Source organism: Tiliqua scincoides, chromosome 1 (assembly GCF_035046505.1).
Source record: "Tiliqua scincoides isolate rTilSci1 chromosome 1, rTilSci1.hap2, whole genome shotgun sequence".
In the NCBI taxonomy this organism is placed as follows: Eukaryota; Metazoa; Chordata; class Lepidosauria; order Squamata; family Scincidae; genus Tiliqua; species Tiliqua scincoides.
In genome coordinates this window covers 215,617,451-215,639,855 of record NC_089821.1, presented here as the reverse complement: position 1 = coordinate 215,639,855, position 22,405 = coordinate 215,617,451, and the positions used below count along the sequence as shown (strand labels likewise).

The 22,405-nt window shown below is 48.3% G+C and overlaps 1 protein-coding gene across 1 annotated transcript in view; it reads right to left on the bottom strand.

Moving 5' to 3' along the window:
* The window catches only part of CCDC170 (coiled-coil domain containing 170), a 51,297-nt gene that overhangs the window by 12,696 nt on the left and 16,196 nt on the right, over positions 1 to 22,405 (bottom strand). Inside the window, exon 6 of the mRNA XM_066622755.1 lies at positions 9,072 to 9,389. Within this exon, the coding sequence (XP_066478852.1) occupies positions 9,072 to 9,389 (318 nt within the window). The remainder of the gene's footprint in view (positions 1 to 9,071; positions 9,390 to 22,405) is intronic.

Here is a 22,405-nt window from a genome sequence, read left to right as displayed (position 1 = left end):
CCCTCAAATATTTTGCCAAGCCACTCATAGAGCACTCTGCCTCCTGTGGAACCCGACAGAATATAGGTTGAGACTAAATATTCCTGTGGGTTCCATTCCAAGCACTCATGTGGATTTAAAAAAAAAAAACAACCACTATAGCAAATCAATTTAAAAAACAAAGTTTCTTTGCTTCAGTGATTAAAAAACAGCCTTGCTGACCTTTTGACTCTAAGGTAGGAGTCATTAAGAAGACAATCCATCAGTACTTCACTCAGCCCCTCACTTCACCAATGCAAAATGATCACCTATCTTTCTGCTGGGGGAAGGGAGGGGTCTGCAGAAGAGAGAAGGACTGAGGGATTGTTAGCCTGCTGCCCTCTCTCTCCCTCATTAAGGATGCTGTTGTTAAAGGACTGTTCAGTTTTTAAAACTGATTTTAAAGGGATGCATTTTTCCCCTTTTCCAGGGATCAGCACATTCTTTCTCATTAGCAGGGGCCATTCAGGTTGACTCAAATCTGTGTATAAAAAATCCGAGTATAAATAGTCTGTAATCTCATCATCATTCCCTGTGGTACTAGAACTTCCCAGCCTGCATCCTCTGCATCTTCCCTCTCTCAAAGCTATAACAGTCATTATTTTTGTCACAGAGATGTCATCAAAAAGTAACACTGCCAAATACTTTGCCATTTTACAATAAATTATTCTCATTCGCAACAACTACCAGAGACATGGAACAGGAATGACTTTCCCATGACAAGAACATAAGCTTCAGCTCTGGTTGTCCCATTTAAGACATTTTGCTAGTTTTGTGGAAGGAGCAAAAGTTCAGCAGGGAGCAAAAGTTTTTCCCAACCTGTCTGCACAAGCCCCTTAACACCCACTGATTCTTTTCTCAAACGCTCCCCTACCCTCCACTTTGAAAACTGGTTTAGAAAATGAGAAAGTGTACATGAAGAGGTGCTATGAATTACTCTGCCTTTGTTTTTAAAGAAAAAAATGGTTCCTGTATGCAAAAGCAACTAATTAAAAACAGTTATTTCTCTTACTACTTTCTATTTCTATATGAATTTTCAATGTGTTTTATACACTTATAAAGATCTCCAGCAGCTGATGGATCATTTTAACAAGGCCTGCCAAGATTTTGGACTGACAATCAGCCTGAAGAAAACACAGGTCATGGTTCAGGATGTGGACTCACCTCCCTGCATTACAATCTCTGCGCATGAACTGGAGCTTGTCCATGACTTTATGTACCTTGGCTCAACGATCTCTGACACTCTTTCTCTCGATACCGAACTAAACAAACGCATCGGTAAAGCAGCTACCACGTTTTCCAGACTCACAAAGAGAGTCTGGTCCAACAAGAAGCTGACAGAACATACCAAGATCCAGGTCTACAGAGCTTGCGTCCTGAGTACGCTTCTGTACTGCAGCGAGTCATGGACTCTTCGCTCACAACAGGAGAGGAAACTGAACACTTTCCACATGCGCTGCCTCTGACACATTCTTGGCATCACCTGGCAGGACAAAGTTCCAAACAACACAGTCCTGGAACGTGCTGGAATCCCTAGCATGTATGCACTGCCGAAACAGAGATGCCTGCGTTGGCTCGGTCATGTTGTGAGAATGGATGATGGCCGGATCCCAAAGGATCTCCTCTATGGAGAACTCGTGCAAGAAAAACGCCCTACAGGTAGACCACAGCTGCGATACAAGGACATCTGCAAGAGGGATCTGAAGGCCTTAGGAGTGGACCTCAACAAGTGGGAAACCCTGGCCTCTGAGCGGCCCGCTTGGAGGCAGGCTGTGCGGCATGGCCTATCCCAGTTTGAAGAGAACTTGGCCAACAGTCTGAGGCAAAGAGGCAAAGAAGGAAGGCCCATAGCCAGGGAGACAGACCAGGGACACATTACACTGGCTCCCAGTGTGGAAGGGATTGTCACTCCCGGATTGGCCTTTTCAGCCACACTAGACGATGTTCCAAAACCACCTTTCAGAGCGCGATACCATCGTCTCTTGAGACTTAAGGTTGCCAACTAACAACTATACACTTAGAGCGCAATCCTAACCCATTTTCCCGCACTGACATAAGGGCAATGCAACTTCGAGGTAAGGGAACAAACACTGCCATACCTTGAGGAGGCCTCCATAACTGCCCCCCCCCAACTGTGGCACATGCCCCACTGGCACAGCTATGTCAGTGTTGGAAAGTTGGTTAGGATTGTGCCCTCAAGTGTATAAACATCTTACAACATCTTTATGAGGTAGGCTGCCATTATTACCATTTTACAGATAGAAAACAGAAACTAAGACAGAATGAATCTCACAAGGCCATACAAATGGCAGCTACAGACTTGAATACAAATCTATCCTATTCCCACCCAAAGCCACACTATGCTTCATAGCACTGTTCAGCTCTACTCCTTTGGCCTCCAAGTTCCCACCAACTTCCACTTAGGCCAGCTTATAAAAAGAGCAAAATTGTTCTGCCATTGAGATAATGGATCCACTCTTTTTAAAAAAAATCAGCTAAGTTATGGTGCAAAAATACTGCTCATGACCCCATCTCCCTCACACATCAATGATCACAAGAGTCATTGTAGTGTAGTGGTTAAAGAAGTGGATTTAGACCAAGAAGGCCTGGGTTCAGGTTCCCTGTTGAGCCATGAAACTTGAGCCAGTCACAAACTCTCAGTCATCACATGGTTGTTGTAAGGCTAAAAGGCCATTTACGTTAACTCGAGCTCCTTGAAGGAAGGGTAGTATACTTAAGAATAAATATGCTCAATAGTGATAGTATGTAAAGGTGATAATTGCATATATTGATTGGAATTGCATGTATAGGATCCTTGTGCTGCACTCTTGCATTTTGTGAGGGCATTATGGCAATTCAAGGCCCAAGGCTGAGGCAGTTTACAGAAGGAGATCAAGGAGAAAAGCATTTTCTGGTAGTAGTGCTGCAACCCTAATACCAATTCAATTCCCAGCTGGCACAGAGTACCACACTGCTCTATTAATGGGCATCAGCCTAGGACAGCGTAGACACAGCATTTGCCTTTTTGTGGCAGTTCTATGAATTCTATTTGTCAAAGACTACCTTTGCTCTGGCAAATAGATTTTGGTTTTTTTGTTTTACAGAAAGCTTCACAGAACACCAGAGAGTAGGTGGCAAGAAAGATGTGTGGGTTCTTTCCACTCTACTGATAGTAATACCAAGCTTCCTAGCCATGAGCTAGGATGGTTTCATTTGGAAACTCGCTTTTGTTTCATTTTTTCCCCCCAATAAAAGATCATTTGCTAAATATTAACATCTTTATAGCACATTTGAAAAATGTGAAACTACTTAAAACAAATACAACAGACAATCAAACCATTTCCAAAGTGCCCATCAGCAGGTAACTGGTGGCATTAAATATACAGGTCAGAAGGCTCCTTGTTTGTGACCATGCAGAGAGTCTTAATAAATTTCCAATAAAATTTTGCAGCAACTGTTACCTTCCCCTTTTATTTGGACCATAATCAATTTGGACTATAATCCAAACAACGAAATGCCATTTACAATAAAGCCAACACCATCAAAATTTAGCAGACCTTGACCCTGATTTCATCTTCATCAGTTGCATCCTAGCAGTTGCTTGAAAACCATTTCTACATGGAAAGACCAATCTAGTACACTGCTTTCTCATTGCTACCTAGTCAACAGGATGGTTGTGATAAGAACTTAGCCTAGCCCAAGATTAATGTAAACTAGTAACAGAGAACAAAAAGAGGCCTTATGAACCAAAAAATTATCCTACTCTTCTTTGTATTCAAAGAAAGCAAGCCATGACTAAGCATCATTGAAATCAGTGAGAGAAGAGGCAGTTCAATCCTGAGCTGCCTGGAGTGTAGGGCTGCCACAGCACTGAAAATGGCTGCCGCAGCATCCTAAGTGCATCTAAGTGCAACTGGGTAGCCGCTGGCAGCTCCTTGGGGGAAAGGGACATTTATCCCCTTCACCTGGGTAAGGAAAATAGTCCTGCAATGTGGCTACTCTATTCTGCGGCACCTCTGGAGCTGCCACAAATTCAAAGAGTTCTGTGTCAGGTCATGCAGCCTGACACGGAGCTCAGGATCCAGTGGAGATGAGCTCCACCAGTTCCACCCTCCGCTCCCTCCCCTCACCATGCCTCCTCATCACTTTCTCCACGCCCTCCTTCCGCCTCAGAACGCCTCCCCTCCAACTCCCCCCCCCCACACCTCTCTGCGCCCCACAGTTTGGGTAACTGCAGAGTGGTCTGTGGAGCTGGGCCAGTGCTAATCCTAGCAAATGTGCCTTATGGCATGTTTGTGACAGTGCGCACCAGCCGTAAGCCAGTGTGCAGAGCTCAGGATTGGGCTCTTAGTCATGACCGAAATAAGTCCCATTATTTGCAATGGTAGGACTTACTCATAGCTAGCTTTCTTTGGCTGGGACCCTATGTGTCTGAACATTGAAATAATAATAATAATAACTTTATTTTTACCCTGCCTTTCTCCCCGAAGGGACTCAAGGCGGCTTACAACAGATTAAAAAACATAATTTAAAACAAATAAAAACATATTAACGCATGTCATAAAAACAGCAGTCAGATAAAAAATAGGTAAAAAGAGCATAGAGCAGCAGCAAATCATAAAAGAATCAGGCCTGTAAAAAATATTAAAAGATGTTTAAAAAGATGTTAAAAAGGCCGAGAACTCAGAAGGCTTGTTTAAACAGAAGGGTCTTCAGGCCTCGCCGAAAGGTCTCAAGAGAGGGAGCCATTCTTAAGTCAAGGGGAAGGGAGTTCCATAGCATTGGTGCCACTACTAAGAAGGCCCTATTTCTTGCCGCCGCCCCACGTACCTCCCTACGCGGCGGCACTTGTAAAAAGGCCTTCTCTGATGACCTAAGAGGACGAGCCGGATTGTACGGGAGTAGGCGATCTCTAAGATACCCTGGCCCAGAGCAGTATAGGGCTTTAAAGGTCAAAACCAGCACCTTGAATTGGGCCCGGAAACGAATGGGCAGCCAATGCAGCCACTGGAGAAGCGGACTGACAGGGTCGAACCGCATACCTCCAGTAACCACATGGGCCGCCGCATTCTGCACTAGTTGCAGTTTCCGAACCATCTTCAAGGACAGCCCCACGTAGAGCGCGTTACAGTAATCTAACCTCGATGTCACCATGGCATGGATCACTGTGGCCAGGTCTGCACGATCCAAGTACGGCCGCAGCTGGCGCACCAGCCGAAGCTGAGCGAAGGCCCCTCCTAGCCACAGCCGCCACCTGGGAATCCAGGACAGGTGTGAGTCCAGGTGGACCCCCAAGCTGCGGACCTGCTCCTTCAGGTGGAGTGCAACCCCATTCAGCGCAAGCCGATAGTCCAGCACCTGCATCGAGGATTTCTGAACCAGGAGAGCCTCTGTCTTATTCGGATTTAATTTCAGCTTGTTAGCCCCCACCCAGATCCTCACTGCCTCCAGACAGCGCTCCAGGCCCTCAACCACCACCCTGGAGTCTGGAGAAAAGGAGAGATAGAGCTGGGTGTCATCGGCATATTGATGGCACCCCACTCCAAAGCCCCGGATGACCTTTCCCAGCGGTTTCATGTAGATGTTAAATAGCACGGGGGACAGAATTGAGCCCTGTGGCACCCCACACCTCAAGCGCCAGGGTGTCGAACAGGCATCCCCCAGCACCACCATCTGGGACTGACCCTCCAAGTAGGAGCGGAACCACAGCAAAACAGTGCCTCCAACTCCCAACTCGGCCAATCGGTCCAGAAGGATACCATGGTTGATGGTATCGAAAGCCACTGAGAGGTCCAGCAGGACCAACAGGGAGGCACTCCCCCTGTCCAGTCCCCGGCGTAGGTCATCCACCAAGGTGACCAAGGCGGTTTCCGTCCCAAAGCCCGGCCTGAAGCCAGATTGAAAAGGATCCAGATAATCCGCTTCATCCAAGACCCTCTGGAGTTGGGACGCCACCACCCGCTCAATTACCTTGCCCAGAAACGGGATGTTGGAGACTGGCCGAAATGCTTCATTTATAGCTCAAATAGCATAGGTATAGTTTTAATAACATCCAGAACCCAGACATGCAACATCTCCTCAATAGAAGACTCATCTTATGATGCATTTCAGTCAAGCCATTTCTGCAGCGCAAGATTGGGGTCAGAAGTGGCTCGGCCAGAACCTCCTCCCCTTACTCCTGGGTAAACTCCTCCCCTTACTCCCGGGTAGGCCACCACAGTCCCAGTGGGTATCCTTGTACCTGTGCCATCTCAGGAGGTGGCACAAGTTCAAGGAGAACAGAGCAGCTTGGAGTTGCTCTGTGCTGCTCTGGGAATGGAGTTGGGATCTGGCATAACTGCCAGGTCCCAGCCCCACCTCCTGCTTCCTGCCCACCTGCTAGCCCCCTGGAACGCCTTCACCCGCCCTCCTCCTGCCCTGGAACATCACCCTCCCCAGACCCCTGTGTCGGCCGAGCTCAGACCATGCAACCTTCTCTCCCCAGGTCAGCGCAGAGGCTGGATTCAGCCCCAGTGGGCTGGCACGTGTCCCTGCGCTGCCCAGCTGACACACAAGGAGGCGCAAAGGTGCTTTACAGTACATTTGTGACCCTCCTGGGCCTAACACAAGTTTAGGATTGCACCCTTAGTACAGTCATACCTTGGCTTCTGTGGGGATTCCATTCCTCGAGCCCCCATGGATAAACAAATTTGTGGGTCAGGGCATGCCAGACCTCTGAACATGACCAGAGCACACATCTGGATGATGTTCTGAGGCCCAAGTGCATGGCCTCCCTGGGCCTCAGAAGGCTTTCTAAGGTCTCTGGAAAACGTTAGAAAGGCACTTCCAGTTTTTTTTTCCTGAAAAACTGTAAGTGCCTTTCTAAGGTCTTCTGGAGGTCTCAGACCACTCTTCATACGCACTCTTCAGGGCACAGATCTGGTCCCTTTTGGAGGATACAGGTCAGGCCTTAACACCATTTGGGGGATTCGCGTTAAGTCAAATCCACGAATGACAAGGTCTGACCTGTACTACCTCCTTTAACACTGCTTTCCATAACACTGTTTTGTTAAAGCAGTCTTTGTTCTGAGTGTACTTTTTACAGCATTATAAGAAACAAAATCCATAAAACCATTGAAAAGTTCAGCTGAGCTTCCAGCCAACAGAAGCTGCATGTTTTGGCTAGCACTGCACAAATGTGAACAATATATTCTGGCTAGCACAGGACCAACCACTTGCAGCCAGGAAATACTCTGGGAGAGGAAATAGTGGTTAAGGGCATACTTTGATGCCCTCTTCAACAAGAAGCCCAAGGAGGAGTCACAACCTGGCACATCCTCTGGGGACTAGCTCCTTCCATCATCTTCCACCACTGCCCTGTAGGAGTGACAGTAGTGGTGGTGAACTATGTAGCAGCTTCCAACTTAATACACTGGTGAATACAGTCCTCTGAATGCATCTACATTAGAACAGTGTTATAACTGGGTATTTGCATCCTGGACAATTGTGCCCAGCAAGTCAGATATGTTCCAGTCATTGGTGTCCCTGGTTGTTTGCGTCTTGAGGTGTTTTTTTTTTTTTTTGCATCACGCTTATTTACTTTCCACAAGAACTGGGCAACTACTATCTTAGGCCTCTTATCCCAGCCCTAAGCCTAACTCTACCTTTGCATTTTCAACATGTATTGGGACACAAATCTCTGAGATACAAAAAGAATGGATGCAAATGTCCAATACAGGAATACCTTTGACTGGGACACAGTTATCCAGGATGCAATGGTCCTGTAACTGTTAGAATTATCTCCTATAGCACTGTTTCCACAGCACTCTGTTTTGTAGGAACACATCCACAGATTTTTTTAGGAGGTATTACTGTATAAGCATCCAATGTAGATATGAGTCTTGGATGCACTGCTTTGCCTTTACTCAAATTTTTTTACATAATTGCATGTAGATATTTAGTAAGCACTTTGAATTCCAGGTAAACTAATAACTAAGAATGAATAGTACTAAAGCAACCCCTACACTTTGGGCATTCCCCGAACTACAAAGACCAAAGCGCTGAAAAAGTGAGACCCAGCATAAGAAATGAGTCATAATAACAGAGACCAAAATTAGTGGACAAAATTCAGCGTTCCTAATCATTATCACTTGACTTGCAGTCTCCCTCCGAGATTTCTTACAGGCAGAAAACTGAACCGACAGGAAATTACAACAACGATTCTCTTCAGATATTAAATTCCAGTATATTGAAATTATAAACAGAAGGACAGCAGCTTTATACACAGTGCAAAGACAGAACTAGATATAGAGAAAATAAACCAAGCTTTCATTCTTAAAGACAGTCTGATGGATTTAAAACCTTACTCCTAATTTTGTTTATTTCATCTAAAACTTTACACATTAAGCCCAGAGAAGGGAGGAATTTATTCTCTAAAAGGTCCTAATAAAAGTTATGGAATGAATGAACCTCCCTGTTATCAGATAGGTTTCAGCACAACCTAGAGACCAAAAGAGAAACAAAAAATATTATCACTTTGTGCATTGTGATGGGAGGTGCTGGAAACTTGACATCTGGCATGATACCCCAAGAAGCCATGTGATTTGGCAAAGCTGGAAATATTCTAAATTATATCTAATTGAATTAGAAGACTGTAATTTATATATGCACATACTTTGATCATAAGCTTGTACAAACTAAATGGGCAGTTCCCAAGAACATTTTTTGCATACCAGGGATAGCCAAAGCCCTCTAACCTGCAAACTGCATACTAATATAGCAGACCCCTACTGAGGAAGCCAAATTCAAATGCTTGGGCAGCAGCCTGGTTACTGCCAAAAATGTGTGGTTGCGTGGCTCTGGAAACATGAATGTGCATCTGCCATGGATGTCTAGGACCAGCTGGGAAGTTCCCCTGCCTCCCTCTTGCTCGTGATGAAGTAAGGATGTTGTAAAACTTACACTGAAGAATGACAGGGCTAAATTTTTTTTAGTAAGGGAATACATACAAGGAGAGTGGAAAAGGAGCAGTAAAAGTGAAACATGTCCCACCATCAAAACAGATATGCACGTACTATTTTTTTGTTTTCCTCTCCATGACACATTTCTTGAATTTTTTCCACAATGGCCTGTTTAGAAGGGCCAACTACAATGGAATTGTTTCTGAGCAGAGCAATGATTTGTTCTGTAAATGCGCTGTGCATGTTTTTTTCAGCCCTGGCTTCCTCTAAGATGCTTTTCAAGTTTTCTTCTTTTTCACTGGAGCACTTCTTTAGGTGGCTCAGTTCTTGCTGAGAAACTTCCCAAGCCCTTTGGTTAGCTGCCAGCCTATCTTGTAGGGTTCTGATCTCTTTTTCAAGACTGTGCTTAATTGCTGTAGTGCTTTTTAAATCCTAAAGTAAAAAAAATCATAACAATCAAATTATTCATACTGCATATAGAAGAAAGGAAATAAATGAGTGCTGCACAACATAAAAAATCTTATGTGTGAGGCAGTTGTATCAGGAATGAAGATGAGTAAACTCAGTATTGCCTGATATGGATGCAGGGACAGAATTTCTCCTGAAACTGACAGGGCTATGCAATGAAGAGCGTTTACATAATCTTGTCTCCAGCGCTAAGGGGAAGCAACACAAATTTGTGGGCTAACTTTACTCTTCCCTGCCCTACCAATGCTTAATTTTCCCTCAGAAGACTGTAAGTGAACCATCCATATCGACTTGGAAGGAGGCTGCAGGCATGGTGTTGCTGTCGCTGTTTTAGGCTCTTCACAGTTGCCTAATTGAAACAGTTGCAAAGATAAAATATTTGTAAACATCATAAAATTATGCAGGCCCACCCAAGAATTGCACCATCATAGTGCCCTCTAAAATCCTTACATACCAGAAAGACCATTTCCTCCTCTCATCTTACTGTCATGTAAGAATGTCCTCCTATGCTCAAATGATGCATTGCATCTATGAACCAAGTTTGGACCGCAACAGCACACAGAGGTGTTCTAAGTGACTGCCCTACATTTTAAATAATTCATTTTTTAAAAAGGAAAAATGTTCCCCCCAAAAATGGAATGCTCCACATTCCAGGTGTTTGAGTTTCATTCATATGTGATCTGCCTCAAAAAAAAATGGCATAGCATAGATGTTGATAATATTTAATGATATTGCAGTTGCAGGAGTTTGGCAATACTGAACAAAACGATTAGACACGTGTGGGCATGAAACAAACCAATTTAACACACAGTCTGAAAACAACAACTATTAATCCATTACATATAACGTTAATGACTTTCTGATTGACAAATAAGAATAAGGAATTTTCTTCACTGTAAAGTACAAGCATTAGACAACAGCTGGGTGCACACAGAGGGATTGCTCCACCTTTTTCCCCCTGGAGTATTGAGTTCCATATGCCAAGTGGAAGGCAGAGTTTGAGACTTGAGGGTCAAATTTATTTCTGTAACTATTCCAATGTTGAATACAGATTTTTTTTTTAAAGGAAGAAAAATGTTAAGTATATATGTGTCACTCAAGCCTACTCTAATTGGAGACACCACAGCCAGCAAAATCTGCCTTTCTATATTTTGGCTTACTTCCATCGAATTTAATTTCCCCGGTCCTTTTCTTAAAAAAGATCTTGGTGGGGAAAAATCTTTTCCCCTGCCAAAAATTAAATTATGGTTATTAAATAAAATTAAGGAAACATTTTCAAATTGCAATATTATTTTAACACATTTTCTCTTTCTCTGTCACGGGTGCAGCACTACACTGTTCACCAGGCTCACAATGGTTGATGGTGATCTAATTTTAGGTTATTAAGGTCTGAAAATGTAAATACAATTAACAAGGCACTCATTCTGAAATAGCAAACTGGTGACAATAATTTAAAAAGAGCCCAACTTTTTAAAGTATCTTTGTTTTATAGCCAACCTTTTTTTTTTTATAAAACCAGCTTTCATGAGTCATTGCTTGTTGGCACCAGCATTTCAGAAATATAAAAAACATGGTTTGCATAAAGAAAGAAAACAGAAATTGTGCTCCATTTTCAACATATGTGGTTGCATCGTGATCTTTTTAATGATCTGAGCATTAAAAAGTAAAATTACAGGAAGTGGAAACGACAATTGACTAGCACCCAAACCTGAGCTGCCTGGCTGCAGCAGCACCAAAAATGGCTCCCGCCACATCCTGCCTGCCTCAGCCTGCTGCAGGCGGTGCCTTGGGAGAAGGGGACTTTTGCCCCCTTCTTCCAGGTAAGGGAAGCAGCCCTGCAAAGGTAAAGGCGTTCGTGTAGGGCGCCGAGCCCCACACGAACGCCTTGGATCCAGTGGAGCAGAGCTCCATGGGACCCACCTCTCTCCTTCCTGCTGCAGGCCTCCTGCTCACCCTTTCTCAGTCTCCCGCCTCCCCGTCACGCCTCCTCCCCCCCTCTCTCCACCCTCCGCCTGCCTCCCCCTCCCCAGAACGCCTCCTCCCCGCCCCCTCCCCACCCCCGCTTACTGTGCTATGGCTTGGCGGTCCATGAGACCACCGAGCAGCGGAGGATGGGTGCCTGCCCAGCGCTAGCCCAGGCGGTAAGCCTCACAGATGTGCCTTACGGCATGTTTGCGACAGTGCACTCCGGCGGAAAGCTGGAGTGCTGAGCTCAGGATTGTGTTCCAAGGCAGTGTTTCCCAAACTGTGGGTTAGGACCCACCAGTGGGTTGCAAGCCGATTTTTGGTGGGTTGCAAAAAGTTTTTGAAACATTAAAACAAAACTTTGCAAGCACCCTTGCCCTGTTTGCAGAAGAAAATCATTAACTGGAATGCTAAGCTATGGAATGAGGTAATCATCATACCCCCAAATTTAAATGTTACATTTTCTGATTTTCTCTGATAATTGGTGTGCTGTGAATCATGTGTGAATCCAATTTCACGCTTTTGCCTGGCCTGGAAATCCCTAACTGCCCATCTTTCTCTCCAGCCTTCTGTGTACCTAGGAACAACTATAAAGGTTTGGGGGAAACAGTCCTTATGGAGTTTCTAAGGACTCCATTTCTAGGGAGAGAATAGCAAATGTCTGGACACATATACTATATACATAAGGTATCTAGCAGCCTCTGGAGCACAGGGCCCTGATTATAATTAATAATTAATTATTAACAATAAATAAATGGGACATGTGTCAGCTTCCTGCACCGCTTCCCAAACTCCAGCCAATGAGTTAAGCAGGCCGACGGCAGTCAGCGCGGGGGGTTGGCGAGGATAGGAGGGTGGAACAAAGGCGTTTCAGGGCAGGGGGATGGCAGGTGGGCTGGTGGGAGAACAGGGCCAGGAGGGGGCAGGACCAGGATCCAGTACTTAGGCCAGATCCTCATCTCCCTCCTGAGTGGCCCAGCCTTACACCAGGTCCCTCAGCTCTGTGCCACCTCTTTAGGCGATACAGATCCGAAAAGCTCCATAGGAGCAACGGCTGCACAACATGGGGTGTGGGGAATGAATTCCCCTTCATAAGAATGAATTCCCCTTACTCTGAGTTGTGCTGCAACTTGGTCCAGCCCTGCTCTGGATGAAACACAGGCCAGTTGGCTGGCCTGCTCCAGGACATGTTAGGATTGGGCTGCTAATATGTAGGAAAATCATCATCTACAAAGCTGGCTTTCGTATTGGAACAAGATAGGACAAAATTTGGTAAGACTGCAGTGAGAATGCTCCTTGAGATAGTTTAATTTGGAGATACCTAGAGGAAAAACAGGAGGATTACAACAGCCAGCATGGATTTAATGAGAGCAAAGCAAGCATTCCTGATTATGCTAGTTCTTTCTTTGATATCATACTGCCTTCAATTCTTGGCACCACAATTCAAGGAGTATATTGATGGAAAGAATTCAAAGGATAGCACCAATTATAGGAAGTATCTTATGAAAGGAAGGCTGAAGTGGTTTGCTATGTTTACCACAGAGAAAAGCCTTTAAGTCTTCAAACACTTAAAAGGCTAAGAAGACAACAAAAAATGTCCATTGGCTCCACAGAGGGTGGGACAAGCACAAACGTTTATGAGAACATAGATTTAAACAGTTAGATTAATCTTTTGAATTAAATAAGACCAAATTAACAGAAGGCTGTTGCGTATGCTGATCTAAGGGCTTACAAGAAAAGGACAGACATCCATTGTAATGGAACTATTCCGCAGCCCAATCCTACCTAACTCCCCATGCACCAATGCAGCTGCACCATTGGGGCCCATGCTGTGTGCTGTGGGGGAGTTTTTGGGTCCTAGAGGCCTTCTCAAGGTAAGGGTACATTTGTTCCCTTGCCCTGGGACAAGCCTCAGCTGCCCCAATGGGTCCACTTGGACCAGTGCCAGCTACTTTACTTGAGCAAGTCCAACTGGACCCAGGTTGGGGATCGAGGCTGGGAAGTGGGATAGGATATAGGCAGCGGCACTGTCATCAATACTGCCCCATTCTGTACCTTGATCTGCCCTGCCCTAATCTCTTCCCCATTCCATCCCTCCCCATCCCATTGCACGCAACCACCACCTCTTGCTGATTTACCAGCACTGGTGCACCTTGGTGGGCCACTGACATGGGGAACCAGCTGCTCGTCACTCATCGTGGTAGACAGGCTGTGCTGTATGTTGTGTTGCGACAACCATATAGCATACTGCACTGCCAGAATGTGAGCTCCAGTGGCACAGAGGGCTAGCAGGATTAGGCCCAAACTGGAGAATCCAATTTCAATTCTATAAAATTAACTGTTTAAACTAAATTAAATCTCATAAATTCCAACTACAAATATACTGAGATTTACTGAATTAATTTTCTTAAGCAAAAATAATCATTGATTTTATCCACTGTGTTCCAAGAGGTACCAACAGTATTGCAGAGGAGTACTTTACTGGTAGCAGAATAAATTAAGTAATTAAATAAATTACTACCACAGGCACAAAACAGATTAAGGCTTGCTTGCTATTGCTCCTCCAGTGACTGCAATTTATTCAGCCAAACCACTGACAATCTCATAGGAATGGCATGCTGGAAGTATGGTATTCTTTCCTAGCTATACAAACAACACTCCACCTTTCATTGACATGGAAAGATGGCTGTCATCTGTTGCTGCCCTACTTCTAGATTGTCTGTGTTGAGCAGGGAGACGATGACTAACAAGTCCCCCTCCAACTGTATAGCTACTAGGTTATCATTACCCATCAGTATGGGTCAGCAATACCATAACAAATGCACTCAGCTCCACATGCAGCTTGGCAAATATCAGGTTCCTGATGATTGCTATAGTTCCTTGATTTAGGCTTTCTAAACAGAACCTAGCCACCTACATCCTGAGTAGGCAGATCGCACAACATTTAACACAAGATTCGCAGTCCAATCCTAACCTTTGGTAAGCCATAAAGCACTTTCCAACAACCCATGACTAAGCAGTGCTGTTAGAGAGGCCTCTGCCAGCCCTACAGGTGCTGAATCCTGAGGGACAGCACTGAGTGACACAGGGGTGATGGGAGGGTGACTGGAGGGTGGAACGGAGGTGGGAAGGGTTTTGGCATGGAGGGGGGCAGGGAAGGAGCAGTTCAGGCCCAGGAAGGGATGGTGGAAGAGGCCTCTGCCATATCCTAAACCCTGTCCTGGTCTTGAAAGCCCTACGCTGCACTTCTTGGACTTGTACCAGTGATTAACTGGCACAGATCAGAGCAGCCCCATTGGGCAAGCTGAGGCTCGACATGAGATAAGGGAAAGAATGTTCCCTTACCTTGAGGAGAACCCCAGCCAGCCCAACTGCAGTGCTGGATATGGCATAGGCAGTAATATCCCACTGTGCCAGTGCTGAATAGGATTGGGCTGTATGTTTCTTATGGCATTTGACAAGTTCTGTCTCTACTGAAAAAAGCAAACAAAAAAATTCATAACGCAATTGCTTGGTAAGGCAGCTAGCGTGCCCGTATGGGCACGCTAGCACTGATTGCCAGGCTAAACCCCCCCTATCAGCCGGCAGCAGGGCTTTGCTGCCAGCTGATTGGCTGGCTGGCCTTGGGGGGCGGGACAACTGAGCATGATCTAGCGCGCAGGCGCTAGACCCGGCTCAGTTCTGTTCCTGGAAGCGACCGAGCAGGTCGCTTTTCCAGGAGCGGAGGAGAGGCTGCCCCGCGACGGGGCTTGGAGCGCGGCAATCTGCGCTTGCAGGCTCCCGTCAACAATGGCAGTGGGTGGCCTCTCCGAGGGGGCGAGCTGCGCGCTCTGCAGGGCCGCTCCGAGGGGGCGAGCTGCGCACTCTGCAGGACCGCTCCGAGGGGGCGAGCTGCGCGCTCTGCAGGACCGCTCCAGGCGCGAGGGACACGCGCCCCGTGAGCGGTTTAGCAACTAAGGGACGACCCGCTGCACGCTCTGCAACGCGAGCATCGTCAGGGGCAGCCCGTTGCGTGCTCTGACCGAGCGGCAACGACAAGGGGCCGCCCACGGGGCGACCCGCGGTGCGCTCTGCAAGTGACCAGCACTAAGGGTGGCCCGTTGCGCGCTCTGTCCGAGCGGCAACACCAAAGGGCCGCCTGCTGCGCGCACTGCCTGCTGCACCGTGGGGCTGCACCGTGGGGCACAGGGCACTAGAGCACCCTGATAGCGGGGGCTGCGGGTGCTTCCCTGCCTAGGGGCGGCTGTTTGGGCCTCACTGTGGCAGCCATTGGGGGGGGCACCTCGTGGCTGGCTGCCATTTTAGGCCTGCCTCGTGGCGCGCCGCCATTTTGAAACTTAAAAAAAAAAATTTGACCGGCGGCCATTTTGAGGGCTTCAACTGCCCTAGGGATTTTTGCCTTACAGAGTTGGGGACTTTCAGTCAGCGGGCTCCAGTCGCCTCGTGACGGGCAGGAAACTGCGGCGGCGGCGGCGCTGCCACGACCGTCCTCTTTCCGAATTGCCCCCTTTTCGTATCGTATCCAGTAAAAATTAGAACACAGGGGGTGGTGGGCCCCTACTGGGATATTTCTTTACAGGGGGTGGACACAGGGAAGAAAGCCCAGAAGTCGGGTGGCAAGGCGGCCAAAAAGGCAGTTCCAGCTTGGCCTCTCCCCTCCCCTCCCTCATCATCGGATGAGGATGATCAAATGGCAGAGTTACGGGCTGTAACGGCCCGCTATGACGCGCGAAAACAAGAGAGGGCCCTTCGCAAGGCGGGGCAGGGTGATGGGGGCTCCAGCTCCAGGGCAGTCCCTGTACCTCGCAGATCAAGTAGGATAAGTAAAGGGGCCTCTCTCCCTCCCCGGCAGGTTCATGTTTTGGAGGACAAGCACGTTACTGTCGAGGAGGGCGAGGCGCAGGTCGGCAACACCCTAGAGGCAGAGGAGGAGGTGGTCCATCCTGTTAAAAGGCCTCGGCCACAGGCTAATAGTGGCTGCGATGGGCAAGGCAAGCCGTGGGCGGGCTTTGCTCACAACGCAGAGTCTGCGTGGGAAGACAAGGAAGGCATTCCTTGGGCGCCTAGCCGGGCTGCACCAGATCAGCCCTGGTCTCCTTGGGGGCCTCCTTCCTTCTGGCAGGGGCCCAATTACCCACAGTACCCCTGGGCCCTGGGTTGGACATATCCCTGTCCCAAATCTGGTCCCAGGGCCAGCAGGGCACCCCCCCAGTGTGGTCATTATCCTGCCACGGCCGACACAGAGTTGGACCAGCAGGATGTGGACTGGGGGGAAGAGTCATTGGGATTGGTGGTGGAGAGGGAGAAGCCTACGGTTTCGTATGGCATCATCCCCATCCCTCTGGGCTCTCACCTCGCCATGTCGGTCAAGGAGAAGATATGGCGAGGTGACTTTGTGGACATGTTCAGTCTCCGTCACATTGAGCCTGAGCCTACCCCCAAAGTGGGAGACCCTGTGCGTGACGAGGAAACCGTCAGGCAGAGGAAGATAGACAATAATTGGACCAATTGGCTAAATGGGTTCATTGTCTATGCTGGGGTCACGGTCCAGTTGCACCCCAAAAAGGCGGGGAAACTATTCAAATACCTGGACATTATTCATCGCGCTTTGCGTGATCATGCTGGTGCGGCTTGGATGGCTTATGACCGTCAATTTCGCATCAGGGCCGCACAGGACCCATCTTTGGACTGGACTCTGGGTGGGAACTCTGGATGCAGTTAGTCCTGCCGGCTAGGGCAACGATGGGGGATAGGGCGGATAGCGGGCATTTGATTGCTCGTTCCAGACCCGAGCAACCTGCGTCACCTGAGGGTGCGCAGTGGGTTCAATCCCCTCGCGCTTGCTTCCAATTTAATGCCACTGGCAAATGCAACAGGCCAGGATGTTCGTTTTCCCATGGCTGCCCCATGTGTGGGGCTGAGCATCCCGTGGCAAAATGTCCATGGATCAGTGGACCACGGCAAGGTTTCCGCCCCTTCCATGGTAAAAAGCCGGGTGGTAGACCCTCAACTGGTGTTGGCAAAGGGCCCGACGCCAATTGAGATTCCCTCCTTGGTTTACTGGCTGCAATTTTATACAGATCGTTCTGCAGCCAGAGTATTTGAGGGTTTTCAGCTTGGTTTCAAGATCCTAGCCCCGTCTCCAGTTAGCCCCACGTTCGCTCGCAACCTCCGGTCAGTGACTGACATGGAGGAGGTGGTGCGAGGTAAAAATAGCCAAGGAGTTAGAAGCGGGTAGAATAGCTGGACCGTTTTGCGGTTCCTCCGTGGAGGAATTGCAGGTATCCCCCCCCTGGGTGTGGTGCCTAAAAAAGCCCTGGGCCAATTTAGACTGATTCACCACCTGTTCTTTCCGGAGGGTTCCTCCATAAAGGACGGGATACCGACCCACTGGTGTTCAGTCAGATACACTTCTTTAGACGAGGTGGTTGCCTGCCTCAAGAAGTGTGGCCCTGGGGCCTTGATGGCCAAGGCAGATATTCAGTCTGCCTTTTGATTGCTTCTAGTGCACCCCCAGGATTTCTGCCAGACAATAGGGCATTGCCAATGGGGTGTTCAATTTCCTGTTCGGATTTTGAGGCGTCCAGTACATTTTGGAATGACTGTGCGTTTCAGAACTGTGTTACGATCCACTGCCCACTACTTTTTATGGGACCATCTGGGTCTGGCGTCTGTGCTCGGCTCCTGGGTGACTTTACAGTGCTGTGTGAGCAGCTGGAGGTCCCCCTGGCACATGAGAAGACAGAGGGCCTTGGCAAGCTCACCTTTTAGGTATCGATTTGGACTCGGTTACACAGACCAACCGCCTGCCAGGGGACAAATTAGATAAGCTGATAGGGATGTTGACTAGCCCCCTAGGGTCCCGGGTTATGAATCTGGTTAGAGTCTTTGTCAAACAGTGTCTTGCTGTCACCACTGTTTTATCAGCCAGACATGAGCCTGGGCTTGAAAATAGCATGGCCGTCGCTCTCTCTCGATTTCAGGGGGAACGCTTTCGGCTGCTGGCCTTGCGGCCAGGCTGTGTCCGGATCCCAGGCCCCCACGGCTGCTTTGGTTAGGTCACGGTTTGCCCCCCCCCGACAGAGTCCTTCAGTGGGGGGACTGTGTGTCACGGTCTGGGAGTTTATCCATAACATACCACTTAGGGCGTGGGCAGTGGATTCAGTTGTAACAGGCTCCGAGCCGGTGTCTTTGTCCAGTATCTGTCAGGGAACAGTGCTGCTTAATGGCTCCTGCAGGAGTGGGCCCGCTATTCCGCCACGAGGATTTAGGATTGGGGCAGCATTCATTTAGGATTGGGGCAGCATCCATTGCGGCCAGCATTGGTTTCTCCCCCCCAGGGCATCAGGCGCATCGGTAGATGGCGCTCTGGTGCCTTTAAATTCTAAGTGCGTAAAGGTGCCGCCAGGGCTCTGTGTGCAACGCCAGTGGGCACAATGTGTGCACTGCCAGGTTGGCACGATGTGTCAGAGCCAGGTAGGCCCTGTTGGCAGCGCTCAGCGAGTGTGTGCCGCGCCAGTGTTGGCGAGATGTGTCAGAGCCGAGTAGGCTCTGTTGGCAGCGCTCAGAGGGCGTGTGCCGCGCCAGTGTTGGCGAGATGTGTCAGAGCTGAGTAGGCTCTGTTGGCAGCGCTCAGAGGGCGTGTACCACGCCAGTGTTGGCGAGATGTGTCAGAGCCGCGTAGGCTCTGTTGGCAGCGCTTGGAGGGCGTTTGCCGCGCCAGTGTCGGCGCAAGGGGTAGGTGGGGTCCTGTAAGTTAGCTAAGGCGGACCAGGTCACTGTCCGTGACTGGCCATGGGAGCGAGTATTAGAGCGGAGGAAGGATTCCTCCTTTCTCTTGGCCTGTCCAGTGAGCTTATCTCACGATGTGCTTCTTTTTCCCACAGGTCCGCGAAGGAGCTGCCCAGCCAGGGTCTTGATCTGCGGACACTCCATAGTTTTTTGGGCCCGGAAGCATGCCATGTCATCCAGTTTCGGCTCTCAGCTGGCGCTGGGTGATGTTGCGCACATTGATTGGTTGGCCAAGAGGGGTATGTGTTGGGGCCAATTTTTTCCCAGCCATTTTGGAGTACGTTGCTGTTAACCCCCTGCCGCAGGTAATCGTGGTGCACTTGGGCGAAAATGACTTGGGTCAGAGGACGTCCATGTCCTTGAGGCTCCAGGCCCGCAAGGATTTTGACTCATTAGACTGTCAGTTTCCCGGGATTACTATCCTGTGGTCTGACATGCTGCCTAGGAGAATTTGGCGCTGGGCGAGTTGTGTAAAATGAATTGAGGTAGCACGATTAAGGGTCAACGCTTACCTGGGCAGGGTCGTCACGGAGCTTGGTGGAGCGGCTATCCATCATCCCAGCATTGCTTTTGAGGAGCCTGCTCTTTACCGTGGTGATGGGGTTCACCTTTCTCCTATGGGTTATGGGCGCTTTCTTTCAGAGTTGCAACAAGGCTTGGCCCTCTTTTTGGGTGTAGGGAAGGCCAAGAGCGAGGCTGACCTTCCCTTGTGGTGGTAGAAGTGCGGGGTGGGTAGACAGAAGACCTTCTCCGGCGTCCAATCTAAGCCAGCAAGGGCAGGGGTGAGCCAGAACCGCTCTTTGGATGCTTGTCCGGCTCGAGGAGGCAGGCTGGCTAGCCCCTGGTCTGAACTTTGGGGCCTTGCAGGGGTGACCTGAAGGCAGAGTAGTTTGGCTGGCTTACCCTCTTTGGGCGACAGTGAAAGGCGGGCTTAATAACAATTGAGCTACGCCTGGAGTTGGGTGGATGCCCCATGAGACTGGGGAACGTAGACGGCTAGGCCGTTTCCCCCATTTAGAACCCCGCACTTAGTTTGGGTATTGTTTCCTATTTTGCCTTGTTGCGCTTGTTGTAAGTTAATAAAGTGCCCATTTAATCCCATACCTGTTGTCGGCTGTATTTATTGGGGAATGCATGGTAAAGGCAGCTAGCGTGCCCGTATGGGCACGCTAGCGCTGATTGCCAGGCTAAACCCCCCCTATCAGCCGGCAGCAGGGCTTTGCTGCCAGCTGATTGGCTGGCTGGCCTTGGGGGGCGGGACAACTGAGCATGATCTAGCGCGCAGGCGCTAGACCTGGCTCAGTTCCGTTCCTGGAAGCGACCCCCTCCCACCCGCCCTGTAGCTAGTCTGGGATTAGCTGGTCGTTCTACGGAGGACCGGGTAGGAATTTTTGAGCATCATCTGATTGGCAATATGATGGTGCTTTGTTTTCGCCTACCTCAGACTGGCTATGGAGCGTGTTTGGGTCTGCATAATACCTCTTACTGTCCTGGTCACTGGCGGTAGACGTGCGGGGTGGGTAGACAGAAGACCTTCTCTGGCGTCCAATCTAAGCCAGCAAGGGCAGGGGTGAGCCAGAACCGCTCTTTGGATACTTGACTGGCTCGGGAAGGCAGGCTGGCTAGCCCCTGGTCTGAACTTTGGGGCCTTGCAGGGGTGACCTGAAGGCAGAGTAGTTTGGCTGGCTTACCCTCTTTGGGCGACAGTGAAAGGCGGGCTTAATAACAATTGAGCTACGCCTGGAGTTGGGTGGACGCCCCATGAGACTGGGGGACGTAGACGGCTAGGCCGTTTCCCCCATTTAGAACCCCGCACTTAGTTTGGGTATTGTTTCCTATTTTGCCTTGTTGCGCTTGTTGTAAGTTAATAAAGTGGCCCATTTAATCCCATACCTGTTGTCGGCTGTATTTATTGGGGAATGCATGGTAATAGGAAAAAGAATTAAAAGTACAACCTGTTGAACCTAGAATTTAACATGACCTAGAGATGAAAAAGCAAAACTATTACAGAAGTCTGAGGACATTGTTACCTTTATGAAGCATTCCCTCAGAAATGCTTACTGTTCCTAAAGTTGAGAAGCCCACACATCCGAATCTACGACATGCAGAGATATACATACCAATAGGGCAATGTTTCTCAACGTTTGTCCTCTGCCGTACCACTTCACATGGTCCGCCTACTTGAAATAGTACCACCGAAGTAACTGGTGATGACATCATTGTCAGTTACTTCTGGGTTGGGAGGCCAGATGCAACACATGAAACACCAGTAGGAGACTCGGGGTGGACAAGAGGGCTTTTTTGAGCACAGACAAGCATGCTTTGGAGCCTCCTACCCCTGTTTGTTGTGTCACGTCAGCAGGTGCCCAGGGGTCCTATGAGAACCACCACATACCACCTCAAGTGCCACTGGTTGAGAAACACTGCAATAGGAAGTATAGCTTGATATCTGCATACAAGCACTTTTCAGCATAAATCACACACAAAAATCACCATAACACAAGTCATAACACAATAACACTGGGGATTACATTTTTTTGTTATTAACTCCAAACTTATGTTGTTAACTTCAGTGGGGGCTCTTTTGGGTTGCATTCTCCATTAATTATAATTCAGACAGCAGCCTTTGCATAACAAGCAATATGTTCATTTTTTTGGCATATGTTTTCTGCTTATTACCTGAACTAATTATTCACACTCAGTACACAGCTTACAAGTCCAGGCAGTGAACCAGAAAGGGCACAGAACAATGAGTCAGTTCAGACATAACACCATACCATGGATGGTGCTACGTGAACTAGCCCTGTACCCACATAGCCCCTCCTCCCCTTACATGGTATCATTTTCCCCTCTCATTTCTAATGCAGTGACAAATCATAGTCTACCATTATATCCAAATCAATCAAGCAAAAATATTTGCACCAACCATATGTTGCCTATAAATTGGAGCTGCGAAGCCAGTTCAAATTATGGCTTTCAGTCCTGGTTGGTGAGCAAACTATGGCTTGCACATCCCAAATTTTGCCCTGAATGGATTTGATGTCAAAACTTGCTGTGCCATTCATGTCAAAGTGAGGAATGATCAAATAGCAGGAAGTGGAACAAATGGAGGAAGTAGTACACAAACCCAGAATGTCCCCACATAGTATCTAATTATGGTTTTGCATTATGTCTGAATCAATCCATTGATATATTTTTTTCAAGAAATTAGATGTAAATGAGAA